Source organism: Echinops telfairi, unplaced genomic scaffold, assembly GCF_000313985.2.
Source record: "Echinops telfairi isolate 266 unplaced genomic scaffold, ASM31398v2 ScPeMD7_7400;HRSCAF=8409, whole genome shotgun sequence".
Lineage (NCBI taxonomy): Eukaryota > Metazoa > Chordata > Mammalia > Afrosoricida > Tenrecidae > Echinops > Echinops telfairi.
The window spans coordinates 432,986-453,333 of record NW_022111300.1 but is presented as its reverse complement, the minus strand read 5'-3'; the positions used below and the strand labels follow the sequence as shown (position 1 = coordinate 453,333).

Below are 20,348 nucleotides of genomic sequence, written 5' to 3'. Positions count from 1 at the left end.
TCCAGATGGAAGCAGGACCCCAAGGCCTGGCCTCGCCCACTTGCTGGTGCCGAGAGTCCTGAAGATAGAGTAAGGAGTTACAGGAGGGAGTGGGAGCAAGAAACCACAGAAAAGGGGAGACAATATGTCTCATGCTTTGATGGCAATGAAGAAAGCAAGCTGCTGTGGCTATAGGTTTTCTGCGAAGGAAAGCCAAGGAAATGCAAACCAGGAACTTCTTGTATTAAATCTAAAGGTGACATTTAAAATCCTAACACATTCAATTTGTGTAACATAAGAATGTTATTTCCATCACACATATTTATGAAGTCGTTTTGATCATATTACCACAAACTACTGCCTCTCTGCTTGGCCCCCTCACATATGCAATTCTAAAAATTATCCCAAACTTGTTACTATATTTTCCACCCCCACAAGTAAAAAGAACAGCTTCATTAAAAACAACAACAGAACACATGAGACATGAGAAACGTAGAAAAACTATCTTGGCCAAGTAAAATTGCAATGCTTCTGTTCATCCGTACTCATATTCCTAATAAACAGGACCTGGTATGTCGTTCAGTAATGACAGAAAGAAATTTAACTATGAACAGCACCCGGGTTCTGAGTTGCCCCACGGCTGGACGTGTGTATGGTGTGGAAACTCTAGGGCACGGGACAGTGCACCACACAGGGCATCGACTCTTGTGGGAAATGTCTCACAGAGAATGCTTCCAAAGAAACCACACCACGGCCAGGGAGCCAGTTTAGACTCTCAGTGACCTGCTACAGACCTACTCGTTTCCTTAATTTGCTTTCTCACTCGCTGCCAACCAGTCAACGCTGACGTGCAGCGACCCCTGTGGGTTTCCCAGAATGTAACTGCTTCTAGGAGTGGAAAGCCCAGCCTTTCTCGGGCGCAGCTGCTAGTGGTTTCAAACTGCCCTCCATGCGGACCGCAGCCCAAAGCTCATCCGCTACACCACCAGGGCTCCATAGAGACCAGCAACCCCCTCCATCCTTTCCATGATTCTGGGACACTCCATTATGTTTGTTCCCGTGCTAGACACGGCCCGTCTCGTGCGGAAAACAGACCTACAGAGAACCGCTGTCATAAATACTGCCATTCACATTGTACTTACAAACAAGGAAGACAACAATCCGCTTCCTAGTTTTAAAAGATCAAGACTATCTTAGACAATTCATGTGAAGAATAACCTGAGGGTTACAGTTCAATGAGTTTCTAAGCTGATTCAGGTCCTTTGGAAGAAATACCTACTATGTGTACCTTGTAATAATTGTAAAAATATTCTCATGTTGTCCTTTACTGCTATAATAAAGCCAAAATTATCTTAGCACTAATCATCAAACTAGGTGAATTACTTGAATTCTCTAATTAGGACTCAAGAGATAGCCCGTGGATGTACACTTCATATTACAATCCATTTATATTAAATGTAAACTTCAAATGTTAACAGTTTAAGTGTATTGCATTTGTGCTAAAAATACATTTCGAATTTGACTTCCTCCTCTATCCCTTCAAAATCAGTAGACATCGAACTTGAAATGTTTTTTTCCCCCAATAGCCACCAAGTCATCCTCTTCTGCCAGAAACACCACCATATATTTCATCTCCCTGACACGAAAACTGCCTCCTTCATTCTTTACCTCCACCCTGTCCATTCTTCCTGTCAAGCATGTTCTTGTGTCTTTCTCGGTTCTTTCATTATTATTAATTATTATTATTATTCCCACACTGATGGCTGAGATTTGAGATGAATTATTTCTAAGATCCCCTGGTTCCAGGTTCTCAACAACTACTTTCCTCTGTCCTGCACTCCCCCCACATGAAGCCTTTGAAGGCACTGCTCCCCTCCCATCGCTGTCAGGGCTCAAGGGCATATGCAGTCACTACTACGCCAGCAAAGGTCGACACAGCTTGCCTGAATGTCATCCACAGACAAGCCTGTTTTTAAGGTCAGCCCTTAGCTGGGATCTACAAGCTAGGATTCCAGAGGATTTCCAGTTCCCGAACTGAGAAGAGTTCACTGGGCCTATATAATTTGTGTACACAGATGGGTGTGTACTGAACACCTGCTTTCCTTCTGGGAGTCTGAACTGTTGGTACGTGCTAAGTAAAATATGCTACATGATCAGCTCCCACTAAAATCCTGGACACAGAGTCTGGCTTTATACACATTATCACAAGAGTTGCTGGAGGAATTAAGTTTGCCCTATGGGACCCAGTGGGAAAAGACTCTTAGAACCTTGTGCCTAGGTTCTCTGGACTTCATCATCTGCTCCTTTTTCTGTAAGAAATTTGAGCCAGAAGGGTCCCTGGTAGAGCTGTTATATAAGCATTGGACTGCTAACTACAAAGTCAGCAGTTCAAACCCATCCACTCCTCCATGGGAGAAAGATGAGGCAATCTTCTCCAGTGAAGATGGATAGCCACAGAAACCTTGTAGAGCAGTGGTTCTCAACCTTCCTAATGCTGCGACCCTTTAATATAGTCTCTCATGTTGTAGCTACCCCCCAACCATAACATTATTTTCTTTGCTACTTCATAACTGTAATTTTGCTACTGTTATGAATCGGGTGACCCCAGTGAAAGGGTTGTTCACCCCACAAAGAGGTTGTGACCCACAGGTTGAGAACCGCTGTAATGGAGACGATCACTGAGTCTGAATGGGCTTGGCGGCAGTAGGTGGAGTCTGACTAACATACTGAGTCCTGTGAGTTTGCTAGAAAACCGCTGAACTTGGAGAATCCCCTGGAAAAAACCTCTGATTGTCTGTCACATAGTTTTTACCCTCTCCTGTCTAACTTATAAAACCCTACCTAGCACACCCTGACCACTACTGCTCGAAACCCTTATCTGCAAGTTCCCAGTGAAACCCTTTGGGTCCGTTTGATGACTGTGTGTGCCGAAGAGATGGCACATTGATAGGGCTAGTCCTCGACCTAAAGCCAAGAGACCTGTTGTTTCTGGTCTTCATTCCCTGCTCGTTCTACCAGTTTAGAGCACTTCATTGCAGTCGCCTACAACTTTCTGAAGTCTTCATATCAGGTGAATAAACATACAGATATCAATAATAAGCAGGTGCAAGATTTTTTATTTCCTGTACAAATCATGTACCATTTTTTTGTGTGCTGCTGACAAGCATACGCTATCAAATCAAAACAGTTGTGTTTGGGATGTTTAAACATCTAAGGTGCTCTTCTGCTAACTGAAAGTCAAGCAGTTCCAGCCCACCCACTGCTACTTCCGAGGAAAAGTCTAATGATCTGCTGCCACAAAGTCAGGCTACAGCAGCCATGAAGCCCAATGGAGTAGTTTTACTCTGCAATACCTAGGGTGACCAGGGGTTGGAATTGAATCAAGGACAACTGGTTTTGTTTGTAGTTGCTTTCCCTGTAATTTCCTTTAAAAAAAAAAAAAAGCTCTGCAAAAAGTTTTTGATTCACATGAAAATGTAAGAATTATTTCAAAATTAAGCATGCAAATATAGCATATAAAAATAGTACTACTATTCAAAATAGTATACCATGAGGTACTTCTCCAAAATAATATTACTGCTGTTGAAAGTTACCCTCAGAAGAGGAGAAGAAAAGAATTGAGAAAGATTAGCAAACCTGTATTTGCAAGAAGGGGGTTGGTTTCATTTACAGCCAGAGCCCCAGGTCACTATGTCACTCAGGATGAAGCAGGTAACATAGATGGGATAAAACTTCTTTGGAACACTAAGAACTTATTTTGTTAAATATATCATCAAAATCAAAAGGGTTCAACAGAAGAGTCTATTGAACTACTTCCCTAAACTTAGTGCTTCTGTATACATAGCTTTCTAATTAAGGGCTTCCAATACTGATATTTGTTGCGTTTAATTATCTCAAGAATCTGAAAAACACTAAGGACCCATTCAAAAGGATCCTCAGTCTGAGAGAGCTCCTCATGGACAAAGATATAATGATCTTTTAAAAAAATTGGGTGACTAGTCTTGCTTTCGTTTTACAACTGCTTAAAACATAAATTTAAATTCTATTCCACTATTCTTTTTGTGGGAAAAGAGCCTACTGATTTCCCCCCCAAAAAATCATTCTAGGAAAGTTCTGTGTATCACAACACACCAGGCAGCCTTTTGCTCTGTTGGGCGTGGGGTCAACCTGAATTGGGGTTGGCTCAAGCAGACAACAACCTTCTGCTGTGTATTTATTTATTGGCCCAAAGCAAAACCGAATCACAACTTGTACACTGCAGAGCCTAAGCATGCGTGCACAGCATCTTTACCTTTGCAGAGCATTTAAACATTTCCTTTCAACCACTTCCTAAAGAGAAGTTGCCTTCGTACCACAGACTCTTCTAACAGGTGGCACCACTGAAAAACACCAAATGAAAACCTGGCTAACCTGTCAGATGGACATCCACTAAGAGCGGCACAGGCAAGGTGAGATGACCTTGTAGCTAAACTTCATCTGTTTCCCTTTTTCAATTGTCCTCCTATCAATGGAAATCCGGAACTTCTAAGCCAGAGAAACACTAGAGAATATTCAGCATGCAGAGCAAAGTCATGAAGGAGCAAACACTTATATGAGTCATCGTGCACTAAAGAATGATTTCCATATTTCCCTGGTTGAATTTGCATGTGGGTTTGTCTAAATATTTATCAAACTCAGAGCTATGATCCCTAAAAATAGTCATGTCTCACTTCTAATAAATATATTCTGAAGTTAGTGATATAAAAATGTTACCTCCGACTCCTAAGAGGGACTTTGAACACAGATCGAGACAGATGAAAGAGGGCATACTGCAATGCAGAATTTCAGAGTTGCTGTAGCACTGACATTCCAGCTTCTATCCTCCAGGGATACTCTCAAAGAAACACAGACTGCGACTCCGGTGGTGAAAGCAATTGTTTTACCGCCACATCCAAATGCTCTCCTGGAATTCATCCTCACAAAGCCAGCCGGGAGTGGGGAGTGAGTTCACAGCATTTCCTGGTGTCCTTCAGCCCTTCTTCCGACATCTCTCCTGGTCCCCAGTGTGGCTTCTCCACGTGACTGTGCAGCACGTTCAAAAGTGCTGTGGAAGTAGATCCCAGTCGCAGGGAGAAAGGAGTTGTCACAGGGCTACCTATGACTACTGGATTCCAAGCATCATAGTAAGCTCTCTTGATAGGTACTGATTTTTCAGATTAATTATGCAGAGGGCTAATTCTCAAATCCTGGTTTTTCCCAGTGGTTACATAATACATATTCAAACATCTACACACGGGGTTGTTGAGGTCAAAGGAATAATTACACTGATAGTTATTTATTTTGCCAAGAACTCCACTGAAGCTCTTCCTTCCCACTTCTTTTTCCCATATGTTTTCCAAGGGAGTCTGAATTAATTTAATTTGCTTTATTCTGTAAAAAGTACAATATGAATAGGACCACACCGGCCACTCCAGTAAACACAGCCTCTCCACAAAACAAACTGCGCAAATACCAACAAAACCAAAAACGCACTGAAGGCCCCAGAGTGGCTGAGGCTAACTGGGAACAAGTCCTAACATTTCTGAGTGCTTATGATGCTATATGCCGGTATTACATACCACATGTAAACTTTAATCTTAAAACCAGCCAGATGAATGTGATGTTATTTTTCCCATATTTACGGATGCAGGAATTGTTTCAAAATGATCAAATAGCTGACAAACCAATAAGAAAATCACAAACAACTCAAGAGGGACGCGATCAAAAGACAGGAATCGGTGTTTCATGGCAGAGAACATGCAGATGACAAATATGAGAAGAGTTGTTCGGCATCAGCGGTCATCAGAAAAATGCAAATCAAGATTCCAATGAGATAGCCACGTTCCATCCACTCAATTTGGAAACAATGAAAAAGTCTAACAATCCCAAGTGTTGGGGGGGGATGGGATCCATATTCTGATGGGAATGGAAACTGGGGCAATCGTTTCAGAGAACTATTTGATTATTTATATACCAGTACTCCTACTCTGACGCAAGAGAGAATGTGGCCCAAGTGTTCAGAGAGAAGTGATCAACAATGGGTTATCTCCACAGTCGTAAAGATGTGAAGATCCCAATATGGTTATGGGTAAGAAGCGAGTGTATAAATAACTGAGTTTGTTTTACATGTTGGGATATTAAAAATGAACTGCAACACTGCACAACAATAGATACATCTTCAAAATAAAAAGGTAGTCGTGAAGGGTTGGTTACATACAACATAAGGTGCTTTTCAATAAAGTACAAAAGTTTAAAAAATTTTAAATTCCTTTTAAGAATCCTTATTGATGCCATGCAATTACTTGTAAGGAAACTAAAGGAATAACAATCATCAAAATCTGGATTGTTTCTGAGAAGGTCGAAACAGGGGATGGGATTGGGGATTAGAGAAGCCAAATGATGAAACAAACATTAATATCAAAACCCTACCTGTGTTCTGGGAGGCTGCTTCATGGATGCCCATTGCATACTACCCATCGTCACTGTCTATTCTTGACTCATGGCGCCTTATATGAGTGGAACTGCCTCACAGGGCTTCCCAGGCTGTAATTGCTACAGGAATAGCCCGTCACACCTTTCTTCTATGGGACACGTGGGGGGTTCTCACAGCTGATCTTTTGGTTGGCAGCTGAGCACTTTAACAACTGTGCCACCAGGGTTTCCTAACTGCATTATTCAAGATGCTTAACTAACAACCAAATGAATAAATGAGAGAACACTGAACTGATGAGGGTGTGCTATTAAGTAAGGCTTATTATCATGCAGTTCTAGATATTAGCATCTTGGGGGGCCTGGAGCCTAGAACTTGGGCTGCTAACCACAAAGTTGGTTGTTGAAGCCCACCAACTGCTCCATGGGGTAAAGATGAGAGTCCGTCAGTTTCCATAAAGATTTACAATCTCGAAAAACCTGCATAGGACCTCCACGGGTTGGAATCAAATCAATGACAGTGGGTGGTGGTGAGCCAGTCATAAAAATATCCAAAGAAAGACAGACAAAATAAGCAAGTAAGAAAAGAAATGTGGCTCAGATAGCAGTGCACCAAAAACGCAGGTCATTCAGGTTGACCAGATTCAAAGCTCATGCTGCCACTAGTCAGGGTCCCTGTTCCTTCTCCAACTAGAGAAACCACACAAAGCAAGTTACTTTCAATAGCTCACAAAGGCAGGATGGCCATTTGTGGGTCACAGCCAGAATCAATCAACGCCTTTCTTTTACACAGCATAAGAAGGCAGGAAAATGTTAACAGTCTAAACCGTACTTCTGGGCAAGGTAAACAGTGAAGGAGCTAGAAGACCTCATCTTGCAAATACTACTGACGTTACTGGAGGAAAATGCTTCACTCTCTTGGCCTGTTCCCTTGAACTGTCAGGTTCTTCAGTGATGAGACAGATGAGGGTGAGAATCACTAACACTGTCAATTGCTTATAAGTCAATGGTTTATCAACACTGTACAATATGAATTATTATTATTCCCAATTCAAAGATGAAAAGCATGAATAAAAGAGATTGGAAGATTTCCCTTATTATGATGGAAGATGGGAAAGAGTCTTGAACCACAGCCTCCCTAGCTCCATTGCCCACGCTCATAACCTCTAAGATACTCACACATGTCTACATGTTTATATTACACACATGTATATGTAGATATAAAATCATACTTAGATGCAAACCAATACATATAAACACACACACTGTACACACATATGTAAATACCAAAACCACACTCATTTCCAGCTCATCAATGCTGACTCATCAAGACCCTATAGGACAGAGTAGAACAGCCCCTTGTGAGTTTCTGAGACTGTAACTCTAAAAGAATAGACAGGCTCATCTTTCTCCCGAAGAGCAGCTAGTGGTTTTGAGACGATGACCTTGCAGTTAGCAGCCTAACATATAAGCATCATGCTACCAGGGCTAATATAAATATATGCACACATAGATACAGATATGCATACATTTAGCTAGACATAGTCACGTCCATGTGTAGACACGTGTTATTCTGGGTAGACTAGAGAAACAAAATGATGGGCACGCAGCGCTGCTGGGTGTCCTGCTCCATTCCCACCATTGTTCCTTATGTTTGCACGGGGCTTGCAGCCACTCTGTCAAGGCAGCTGGTGAAGGGCCTTTCTCTTTTTTCTGGCCCTCTGCCCATCATGCCCATCAAGTGTGATGTCTTTGCCCAGTTGTTGATAAAGGCTTCCTGGTCCTTCTCGTACCAGCTCACGTTAGAGTTGCCGAAGTGAGAAGCAACTCAATTTAAAATAAACGTTGTTCACTTGAAGCAACTGGTCCTATGGTTTCCATGCCTCATCTCCCAAATACTGCAACCGTCGTTTGTTTTTTTCAGAACGTTCTTCTCGACACAGCCTGTCCCTCTGTATCACCATTCATGAGGGTCTCTGGTTGTGCCTCAGTTGCAACTCCTCTAGAGGACACATGCCACAATGGTGAGCAGCCTCACAAACTTAATTTGATGGACACTAATCAGTCAGCATTTGAAATTCATAAATTTGAAAAGACTCTATCCAGACAATGTGGTGGGACTACCAGTGGACATTTCAGCAGCATTTAGAGGTACTTGTGGGAGCCCTGGTGGAATTGTTGGATAAGTGTTGACCTGCTAAACTCAAGGTTGGTGGTTCAAACCCACCAGATGCTCTAGAGGAGAGAGATGAAGCTATTTGCTCCTATAGATTTACAGCCTTGAAAACCCGACAGAGGGCTGCCATGAATTGGAATGGACTCAGTAGAAGTGGCAGTTGGAGGGTATGTACTTACCTATAGCACAGATATAACCAGTGATTAATATTATATTTTAAAAATAAATATCCTACTTTTTAAAAAGAATAAAACTCATTACCATCACTTAGAGATTATCTAGTTTTTGTTAAATTTGGCCTTCAATATCTTATTATATATATATATATATTTTTAGTGTTTTCATTTTAGGGGTGTTAGGAACTGATTAAAGAGTACTAAAGGTTGGTGATTTGAACCCAGCAGCTGCTCCACTGGTGAAAAATACGCCAGTCAACTTTCAAAAGATGGACAGTCTTGGGAACCCAATGGGGGAGGTCTACTCTGTCCTTTATGATCACTAAGGGTCAGAATCAACTAGAAGGTAATGGCTTTAGGAGGTGTGGATTAAACTGTGTCCCGCCAAGATATGTCTGAGCTTCCTGACCCTTATCCTGCGGATGTGATCCTGTTCGGAAATAGGGTTTCCTTTTGCTGACCTGATGATGCCAGACCAACGTAGGCTGTGTTCTACACCTCATCTCTCCTGAGTCCCAGAAACCAGGTTAGACATGGAGGCACGCTCAAGATGGGGAAGACGGTGCTGTGGGAGGATCTCCTGGGAAGCAAATAATCCTGGGGCTACTGACAGGGAAGGCATTCGGACTCTGATTCCAGAGCTGTAGGAAAATGCACTTTTTGAAAGAGATGTACTAGTGGTATTTGCATGACTGCAGCACCAGCTAAGTACGGTGGTTGGGTTTACCCTAAAAGTATCTGAAGGAGAAGGTCCCCATTGAATGGATAGATAGATTACAGTTTTCATTGTTTTCTGTTGATGTAAATAAATGAGTTGGGCACAAGTTAGAAATGGGATAAATAAATAAAAGTAAACTCCGCAAACCTTGACTCCCTAACTCCTGTGAAGACAAGATGTAGTTATCAAAAAAAAAAAAGATGTAGTTATCAGTTGGGGTAAAGTCAATGGCCCTGGCTCCACAGTCCACTCCTCCCAGGTCCCTCCCCCACCCCCCCAACATACACATACTCACTCACTCCATGAGTCTGTCTGTCACCTTCTATCAACATCCCCCAGGGCTTGACACACAGATTAAACTGTTTTCAGATTAAGCAAAATTAAACTTTTAGATTTAATTTAAGATTAAAATGGGATTTCACTAGTACTTTTCATGTAAAAGTTTGAGAAGAAAAGAGGGGGGGAAAAGAAAAGAAAAGATTTGGAATGTTAAGTTTTATATCAAATAGAAAAATTTGGTTTGGAATGTCTCAATATAAAAGTCCCCCAGCAATTGCAGATTCCAAAACCTCAGGGTTTTCTCTCATTGAATTCTAAAGCCATGGGCTCCACAGTAACTCCGCTTCGCTCATTCAGCATAAAGGAGGAGCAATGCAAAGGAAAGCTGCCTGATGGCCCAGGGTAGAGAAGCTGCCAAGCCCAGAGGGGAAGAAGCCAGCGGGGCTGGACTGGCTTCACGAAGCCGTCTATCTGCAAAGGCAAGGTGTGCAGGTAAAGGAAAGTGGGTGGGGGAGAGGTATGAGGAAGTTGGCAGCTGCCTTAAGGCTGGTTAGAGATCTGTGATTTAAATATATATTTCCGCAGAGAATTAGACCACATCTGGAGCCTGTGAGTTAATTTCTCCCAACAGTAAACAGATGTTTACTTTTAAAATGCTAAACAGGGTATGTTTACGTATATTCTAAAACTAATGCTGTCTAAATATTACAAATGAAACCTGGCATTTTTTTTTTTTTACAATGGCCAAAAAGTACTTTAACACAGAGAACACTCAAGCTAGAAAAGACCAGAGAAATGAGCTATTCTAGCATTCATTTTAGGAGGGATAAACTGAGTCTCAGTTAAGTGCCTTATTGATTCTACATAAATAGTTTGTGATGGAGCTGAAAGTAAACTCTAAGTGGTAATTTTCATGTTAAATATTTTAGCCTCTCTTAAGATTTAAAGGCCCCCCTGGAATCAGAGGGCCTGTCGTAAAAGTCTAAGTGCAGACTACAACATTTCACGGAGATCCCTGAGGGGCACTGAGATTCAGTGGCAGTAAATAGTTCTGCGGCCTCCTCAGACACAAGACAGTTTCCCAGAATCCTCAGGGAGAGGCCACTGGCTTCACTCAGGAATAGCAGTTGCTGCAGACATCACAGCAGGTGAACCAGAGAGGAGGGGAGGAACATGGTGGACACTCGGGTAACCAAGTAAACAGTGCGAAGACTCTATTCCCACCCCTAGGGGAGTGGGCAGTGGAGAGGGGAAAGTTGTTATACAGCAAAGGGGAAGAAACTTGCAATGATTCTGGGATTAGAAATCCAGGTAGAGAGATGAACCAGGGAAATAATATTTTGTGAATATTTTCACTATACTATTTTAACTCCCGGGGAGGATGGCTGGTCATAGAACTATAATGACAGTCCCTACAAGTCACAGGGCAAGGGACTTGGCACACATTAGCTCTTTCAAACTTCACAACAGCCACATAATAGAACTTGTCTACTCACTTTACAGGTGAAGTCTGGGGAAGTCCCAGGACATAGAGACAGAGCCATAATTTGTATCCAGGTCTCTGTCTCTCAGATGTGCTTCCCTGTCCTCAGAGAGCCCACGGCCCCATCAGGCCCCAGTGACTAGAGTAACAGGCCAATAAACATTGGATTCTCAATCACCAACAGGAGTGGCACAGTTCAAAACCCACAGGCACTTCCTTCCCCACCCCACCCCCCACCCACCCCAGGAACATTCTCTGGACACATATAGTTGGCTATAGGAGAACACTGATTTCAAGGAAATCATGTCAGAAGTAACACTTTATGACCTCATTTCGAAGATGAACTTCCCCTCACTACCATTTCAACATTGCTGAAGTCAGGATGTGCAACTGGTGTAGTTAATCTGATAGTGTCTTCTCCCCTAAAAGCTGTTCATAAATAAATGGGGTCGGCACACAGTATCTTAGAATTACTGGCTATAATTTTTCAGTACCCTTGAAATGCTCAGATTAACCATGTTAAGGGACAGATTTCTGGAAAATAATCCTAAAGTGCTTACCCAACATGTTCCTGACCTGAGAGATGCATTTCATATACAATCTCTTTCTCCGTATGTTACTTTAAGTAAGGACACAGCAGAAACGAACAGTTTGGTCTTTTCGTTCCTGCACATAGAACCCAAGGCTCAGCTGAGGCCTATCTGTGGGAGACGCATACTGCTCAGGCCGCTTCCTGCCACAGAACACAGATACACAGAATGTATCCTGTTTTGAAACAGATGTAATGTGAAACTCATGGTACTGAATTTAACATCAATGGATAATCACTGTCATTTCTGCTGGATATTCCTCAAGCTTTGACTTAAATATTTGGATCATTCCATTCTTTTATAAATTAAACAATTAAGCTCTCAGGCCCTCCTTCCTTCACCTCTAAAGAAAAAAAAAATAGCATTTACAGCCCAGGGCCGATGTGAAGATTGAAGAGGTAACAACCATGCAACGTCATTGTGCAATAAAATGAGGTAGGAAAAAAGGACACACAAATGGAGAACGAAAATACCATGGGATGTAATTGATATTCAATCAATGCAGGTTCACCTCTCTGAAAAATATTTTATGCTCCTTCTTATCATGAAGGGAAGGATTTGCCACCCTAATCAGTGGACGTATGGAAATAACTTACCACCCTGAATGAGAGGTAACCCAAAGTATAAAATGAGTTCATCTGCTCCCAAGTGAAAATATGTAACGAATTAAGACCCAAGGCATGGCTTCAAAGAGAAGACAGATGTGAACAGGGAAATGAATACAGTGCTAAGCAAAGCATCAGACCATGACTCAGAAAATCGGATTGCAGGGCTGCGTGACCCTCTGAATGGCTGCCTTGTTGAGAAGAGGGTGCAATTTCCCCAAAATTTAGATAATGATCTTTTTATCCTTTCAGGAATCGTGTAATACTTTTGGAGAAAGAATTTTCACAACCCAACGTATAAAGAAAAGGGGGAATCAACCAATGTGATTAAGAACAGTAGTAAAATTTAATTTGGTTCTTCTCCAGTTCTTATAATTTTGTCTGTAAGCTGTAAGAAACATTTCAATTTTGGCTGTGGTAAAAGTACTATAAATGTCTCACTCTCCATCTACTTGTTATTACATATCAAACAAGTAGTTTCTCTGAAACAAGTAATGCAAAAGTATCTTAAAAATAAACAATTCTGTGGTATACCAGGAGTACTATAGATGAGGAATCGCATGCCCTGGGTGGTGCACGGAGAGGTGCCATGGGAGAAAGGCTTGGTGACTGAAAACTCTATGGGGCTCTGAGGTCACAACTCCACAGCAACTGTTTCATATATTATACTCTCTTGAAGCTGTTTCCCCATAGACTTCCTCCAAAGGAATCCAAAAATTCAATTGTGCTAATTTTTCTCCCATTAGGCTACCATATCCATTTTGCTTTGCTCTGTACTAGAGATGGTGTACTGGTTGCACGTTGGGCTGTGATCTGCTTGGTCAGGAGTTTGAAACCACCAGCAGCTCCATGGGAGAAAGACTGGGCTTTCTACTCCTATAAACAGTTACAGGCTCAGAAACCCACAGGGCTCCCCAGGAGTCAGCCTTGGCTGGATGGCAGTGAGTCGAGTACTAACGAGAAGGAGGGAACGGTCTAGCCTGATGAAGCACATCTCTCAGGCTCCCATATGCTTTGGCTTCAGGTGCCTTTCCCAATGGGAGACATCACTGAGATTGAAGTAGCAGAGGGGAGAGATGCTCAGCATTCCCGGAGGCTTCCTCCCTGCTTGAGGACCAAGCCGCAGCCAACAGCAACTTCCCCTCTGCGTTCTCTCTTCCACTGCGTGCCTCTCAATGGGCTATGAGAACACAATCCCCAGGAGTAGAACCAGCTTTCTACCATTGCTAGTCTTCTGGTCCCTCACCACCCCTCTCTGGTTTTCTTGGACCTGATCACACCTCCATGTAGTCCTCTGCATTATATGCCCACAGCCCATTCTGGCGGCATCGAAAACTCTCAATGGAATATGACCACTTCCTCTAAGGTTCCAGATGGATAAAACCATGAATCAAACAAAAATAAATGAATTCTTCTTCTCTCATAATTCTGTGCTAGCAGCAGTCTCTATTTTGTCCTATGCCAGATAAGAGGAAACCATTCATTCAACCAAGCCACACTAGGTAGGGAACTGAGAGATTCATAGTTCATACGCTATAAAGTTAAGTAGCCTAAGTATTTTTTTTAATCAGTGCACTTTACTATTTTGTGTTTTTCTCTGTGTGTTATTATTTAAGATAAATAGGATTTCAAGTATGGTAATTTCAATAGACAATTACTGGGCAGCTTGGTCATTTATTTTGCCCAATGAAGCCTGACAACATGATACCTTTACAGACACGTGTTGGAAAACAGCCAAAGTCTTTGAACCCTTACTCTCCTAGGTAATTCTATTCATCACCTTTTAATCTGTTCAGAGACTAAAATTAATCTTTAGCTTTACATGCCCATGAGACTTTAACTCATTAAAATATTCTGAGTAAATGGGAATAAATTATTTAGTTTGGCCTATACATTTTTTTGAGTGACTAGAATATGTTTTAATATACATAATACACCTTGGAAAGGAAACGTAACCGAATCACTTTGTAAGAAGGGAAAACTGAGGAAGCAGGCATGACAGGAAGGAGCAGGGCAGGGCAGAAGTTCAGGAGAGACTACAGACCCCGTCACTGACAAAGGTCGGTCACAGCGGCTGGAGCCGGCCGGGATGGAGCCCTGCACAGCCACTGTCAGCGCTGCCTTGCCAGCTCCTCTTCACTCACGCAACGACCCACGAGGCTTTCCAAGCGGTGTGAAAGTCCCCAGCAAGGGCTTCACAGAACACCCGTGAATTTGAATTCAGGACGGGCGCACGGATCATTTGTCTGACTCTTAGGCCTTCTTAAAGAGAGCGGTTTCAACTGTGGCAAATAAAATAATTATGTGTGATCCAAAACTGGCCAGTAAGATGAAAACAGAAACTGCTTGAATCACAAAAAGTTCCCTATATTACAAGCGTAGGCCTATTTGAAAGAACGAGTTAACCCCTGAGGATACTACTTAAACTCTACCGGACTGTAGTAAAATACGGGTCCCACCAAGAAAGCACGAAAAGAACCTATTTGAGAAAATAGCGTCAGAAACAATGAAGGCCAGGCAAATTTAAATGAATACGGGGTATCAGTTCATATCGACTGATGCAGGCAACGCAGATTCAGGTGCTTAGTTGAGCGTTGGCAGGAGCTGCAGTGTCACCCAGTCCACAGAGTGCCATACCCGTGGGGCACAGCCTTTCGACAGCCAAGAGGGTCACTGCAGCCGGGGCCTGGCAATTCCCATTTTAGAACCAAGCTGCAACTCGAGAAAAGTTAGGTGCACAAATATTTGTTCCTATGGAGATCTTTTTTAGGCATCTTTTCAAATGGTTTTTAAAAATTATAAATTAGTAGACAAAGAGTGTTTTTGGACAATATAAAATGTAAACAAAGCATTTAAAAATGAATATGCGAACCATGTACAACCTGGAAAAGTATTTATGTAGCAATCTTGAGTGGAACAAGTGGAAATAACAGATTCATTCATTTATTCAATAACTCTGTTATGTGCTCACTACTTTCTCACATCTGCATACATTTTTCAAATAAGAGCAGTAAGGCTTTGCGGGAATAAGGGGGTGGCCAGAGGTTTTAGTGGTGAGCAAACATGTGGAGTCTGTAGCCAGTACTGAGGCTCAACAAGATCATCCCATCACTATAATTCAATAGGTTCCTGTTTCTAGAAATGTTGTGACTAGTTGGAAAAAAAGAACAAATACACAGAGAAACTTGGAAGCTATGATGTGGAATTTACTAAAACATATGACAATTTTACTTTTAAAGACACTAAAAGTAGAGGTCAATTATTGTAAGATGTGCTTCCAGGCACCCAAGTATTCATGACTTACTTCTTCGTTCAATTAAAAAATATTGAATACTCTGTAGATGAGATAGTGTATTTAAATTGAGAGATGGACATTTCAAAACCTGTACTGTATTTGCACTTAAAGGGATGTAAGCACATGGTGTTCCTGTAAATAATTAAATGGGAAGGCAGATGGTATTAGGAATTTATTAAAGCTAAAGATATAAGGAGTTGATCCATAATTTCCTCTTTTCTTTGAGAATTTAACGCTTATTTTATAGTGTCACCTCATTGCACAATGTACTTTTGTAAATGATCATGATTATGGGATGCTATTAAAATATTAAAAGCAATCGTATCAGTTTCTTTTCTATCAACCACTCCCCTACCCCCTCCACCAGGGTTTAAAGCATTGCCACAAACTTAATTGAGTCTATTCTTTGGTAAAAGATTCATATGGGCAGGGTCTGATTTATAAAAACATATTTTTCTTTATGTCTTACTCAAGGTGACGATGGGTTGACTTTAAAAAACAGCTAAGAAGCTATGTAATTTTTCACTTATTTTATCACATAGCCGCACCAATATGAAGATACAGGGCTCCATTAGGCACATTTAATTATGTAGTCTCATCCCAAATGACTGAGAACAACAGCAAAAACAAAGAAATTCTTTTTATATTGTGTGCGCGCGACAGGCTTCTCCTATCCATGCTTTAGTTCCTAATTTCCCAAAATCCAAATGGTGCCCACATTTTCCTCCAACATTTCAAGAAAGAAAAAGGGGACCCTCCCTTCTCCTTAGGGTGCCTCCTTTTAGGTGCTCCTGTCCTGAACGAGGACCCCAGCAGCAGAGCCACTTTCTGATCCTTCCGGACACAACTCACAGAGATGAGGATAAAACAGAGATCTTTTGATTATTTCAACTCCTTTTTACTAGAACATTCTCCCAGCACCTGTCAGCCAAGTCACATGTCCTCCTCTGAACGGACATCAATTTGATTTAAAAGGAGTAATTCCTGACTTTTTCCACTAAGGAACCAAGGAAGGAGGAAGCAAAGAGAAAGAACAATATATACCTTCTTGTGTAGCTGCCTCCCACTCTGTTTCCTTACTCTTCCCCTAATTCCTGGGCTTATAAAACTTGGACAGGGGTGGACTCCGACAAGGAAGATCCTGGAGTTGCTAGAGCAGAAGGCTGGGGGAGGGCAGTTCTCACAATGTAATGGTTCAGTGTATCTGCGGAGAAGTCAGGGAGTTCCCTCCTTGAAAACCCAAGCCTGTGCAACTATACATCTCCTAGAACAGTGGTTCTCAACCTTTCTAGTGCCACAGCCCTTTAATATAGTTGTTCTTCAGGTTGTGGTGACCCCCAACCATAAAATTATGTTTGTTGCTACTTCATAACTGTAATTTTGCTACTGTTATGAACCGTAACGTAAATGTCTGATATGCAGATGTATTGTTACAAATTAAACATAATTAAAGCACAGTGATTAATCACAAAACAATATGTAAGTATATATTGTGAAATATTTATTTCTAATTACAAATAAATGAAATTTTATCTTGAAGCATGGTGTAGCATGGGTAACAGTCTTCATGCCAGGTACTCATATGCGGGCGTATCTGCATGTGGGCAGATCCACCTGGAGACAGACAGAGGAGCGGTGTCTCAGTTCCCAAGACCATTGGAAATAAGTGTTTTCTGATGGTCTTAGGCGACCCCTGTGAAAGGGTCATTCGACCACCAAAGGGGTCACGACCCTCAGGTTGAGAACCGCTGTACTAGAGTAACATGAAAAATACTGACAATATCAAGCACTACTGAAGATGTGGAACAAGTGGAATGATTGTATATTGCTACTCAGAATATAAAATGGTAGAGAGTAAATCTGAACAACCGGTCAGCCATTTCTTATCAATATTTTGCCGTATGTCCCAGTCCATGTATCACGCTCCTGGGCATTTACTGTTCTGAAGTGAAAAGTTAAATTCACATGAAAACCCGTGGAAGAATGCTTAGAGCAGTTCTATTTACATCATCACTAAAAACTATTACCAATCCAAGTCTTTGCTTTGAGGAAACGAATAAACAAAGCATGATAGACAAGAATAATCATTAGTAAAAGGAAACTAAGAAGTGCCATCTCTTAACAGATATATGCTGAGGGAACAAAGGCAGTCTCAGAAGCATGACACCCTAGAAAACACAAATCCACAGTGAGAGTGAACCGACGGGCTGTTTGACAGCGCTCTAGGGAGGGGCCGCGGGCGTGTTTACAAAGGGAAAGCACGAGGCCGTTTTCAGTCACACTGTTATTGTTTTCGATCTTGATTATGGCATGAGGATAGTTACACATATTCAAGTATATGTCCTAATGACACACAAAAATGCCAAGTTTATTGTACAATGAATCAAAAGAAGAAAATTCAAAAGGAAAATATTACCTATTTAGCATCTTCTCTTGCTCCTGCTTTTTATTTCATAAACATTCATGGCATCTGGATATGCTAATATCTTCGTTTTCAGGCCCAAAAGGAGTGATATCATTCGTCTCAGGGGTGGAGCAGACAGACAAACAGAAGATATATGAGGAAAACAAAAGTTCCAGTAGCCTGGCAAGGCCTGCTAAAATGTTTGATGGGTCACGTTTCTGTGGTCACCCTGGCATGAGAGTTTCAGCTTCATTCTGACCTCTACAGACAGCAGAAAAGCTAGGAGCTAAAAAACCAGACCAAACCAAAAAGCCCTTGCAATGTCATTTTCAGGAACAGGAGACCACTACAGCATAGAGGTGGGATGTAATCCCTTAGAGTCACTCCCCTTCCCCGAAATGAAATTGCCTCCAAATGCCAAACAGACCGACTGGTATAGCAAACCTACTGACGGCTGTCTGAGAGACAGTTGCTATTTCTTTCCTCTGAAAGAATACTAACCATGCTTTGAGCTTGCACTAAATCCAAAATGTTTACAGTCAAGGGTGAATGTCTTGTGTCTCATCGTTTCTGCACAGAAAGCCATGCGCTCATCAACCATTTCACCACCCATCTGCCAGTGTGTGGAGGGTTGCAAGGTGCTGTGAGGCTGCAAGTTATAGCCCTTGGATTTCATATACCATCAGCATTGCCCATGGTGGACAGGCTTTAGGAGAGCCTCCAGACTAAAACAGACTATGAAGAAAGCCCTCTTGATCCACTCCCCCAATTTTGCCACTGGAATTCATATGAATCACAACAGAACATTCTCTGACTCACTTGTTTGGGCCAGGTCATCCATAGGGATCAACTGATGGTAGAGGACATCATGGGTGGTGGAGTACAGGGCCACCCAGGATGAGGGAGGCTCTTGGGGAGCTGGACGGGCACGTCTGCCACAGCAGTGGATTCAAGCTTGCTAGCACTGGGGGAGATGATGTAGGGAACCAGGCAAAGGTTCAGCCCTGCCATCAAGAGTCACAGTTGATTCAAGGCACTTGTCTATCTTTATCAAATAATGATGAATGAAGAACAATTTACCTAAAAAATGTATGGCACCTAATCAGAGACTCCAATTAGAAAATTCATTCAAATTTTTAAAATAGAAGTTAGATAAACTGCTAATAAGCTGGCTGAATGGTGCTCCCGGGAGTTACTGCAATCTCCCAGCACACACTCAGCATGTTGGAGGTGAGGCATGCCCAGGCCTCACGTGAGCAAGCACACTGGTACTTACTTCCTAATCTGTAGTGAATACTTTCATGAGTTTTTCACTGCTCTCTGGGTTCCTGTCAGGGATTGTAAATTTGAGAAGAGGCTTTGATTGTGTAGAAAGGTGCTGTGTGATTGGGAGGGAGACAGGTGCCAGCCACACCTAGAAGCAGGATCTTTGATGTGCTGAAAAGATGTGCTTGCTCATGTGAGGCCTAGGCATGCCTCACCTCCAACATGCTGAGAATAATTTTAACACTGGAAATTTACGTTTTAATTGTTATCCTAAATTCAAATAGTGGATTTTGTACCTTGTACCTTCATAAGCAGGAATGATTGTGAGGATGGCACAGGACTGAGAAAATGTTTCATTCAGTTTTACATAGCTATCTGCTATACAGAAGGTCGCTAGAAGTTGGAAATGACTCCATGACACTTAATAATAATAATACCTTCACACTAGGCAATATTTTTTCCTCACCTAATTTTATAGACGGACCTCCAAACAAAATTTTTAATTATTTTTTTCTCTATCAATACCAAAGTCTTAATATAGTCTAGCAGTACGTGGTGGTTACACAATCTGCTGTCAATTTGAGAATTATGAGTGAAGGGGTGGAGTTTAGCCTGTTGATCACAGCTTTATGACCTCATTTGGAGGCGCTAAGGAGCTAAACAGCTTGCTGGCGGTGGGACACAGGCTCACTCCCTGCCAGACATATCCGTTGACAAGACAATGGTGCTACAACAGAGCTCTGGACCCCGAGGAACCACGTGGAGACCCCTGCCAGTGCTGCGATACTTGTGGATGCTCCTGGATCCACGAGACTTTCCACCCACTGGCCTATGGTCTTCCTGCATTGAGTGTCACTGCATGTGTTTCGTGAGTCTGAAGAGGAATTTATAGATTAGTACCAGACATATGGGCTACTATTGGACTTATGG

At 42.0% G+C, this 20,348-nt stretch overlaps 1 protein-coding gene across 23 annotated transcripts in view; it reads right to left on the bottom strand.

The window, feature by feature from the left end:
• The window catches only part of EPB41L3 (erythrocyte membrane protein band 4.1 like 3), a 268,892-nt gene that overhangs the window by 207,803 nt on the left and 40,741 nt on the right, over window positions 1-20,348 (bottom strand). For 5 of the 23 annotated variants that reach the window (XM_045296266.1, XM_013004750.2, XM_045296264.1 and 2 more), the window contains exon 1: window positions 4,732-4,927. The exons of 2 other annotated variants lie outside the window; for them this stretch is intronic. In XM_045296266.1, coding sequence (XP_045152201.1) covers window positions 4,732-4,786 — 55 coding nt within the window. In that variant the 5' untranslated portion in view covers window positions 4,787-4,927. Of the gene's footprint in view, window positions 1-4,731; window positions 4,946-20,348 lie in introns of those variants that run through there. 16 more of the 23 variants (XM_045296248.1, XM_045296252.1, XM_045296249.1 and 13 more) reach the window with 7 other exon arrangements.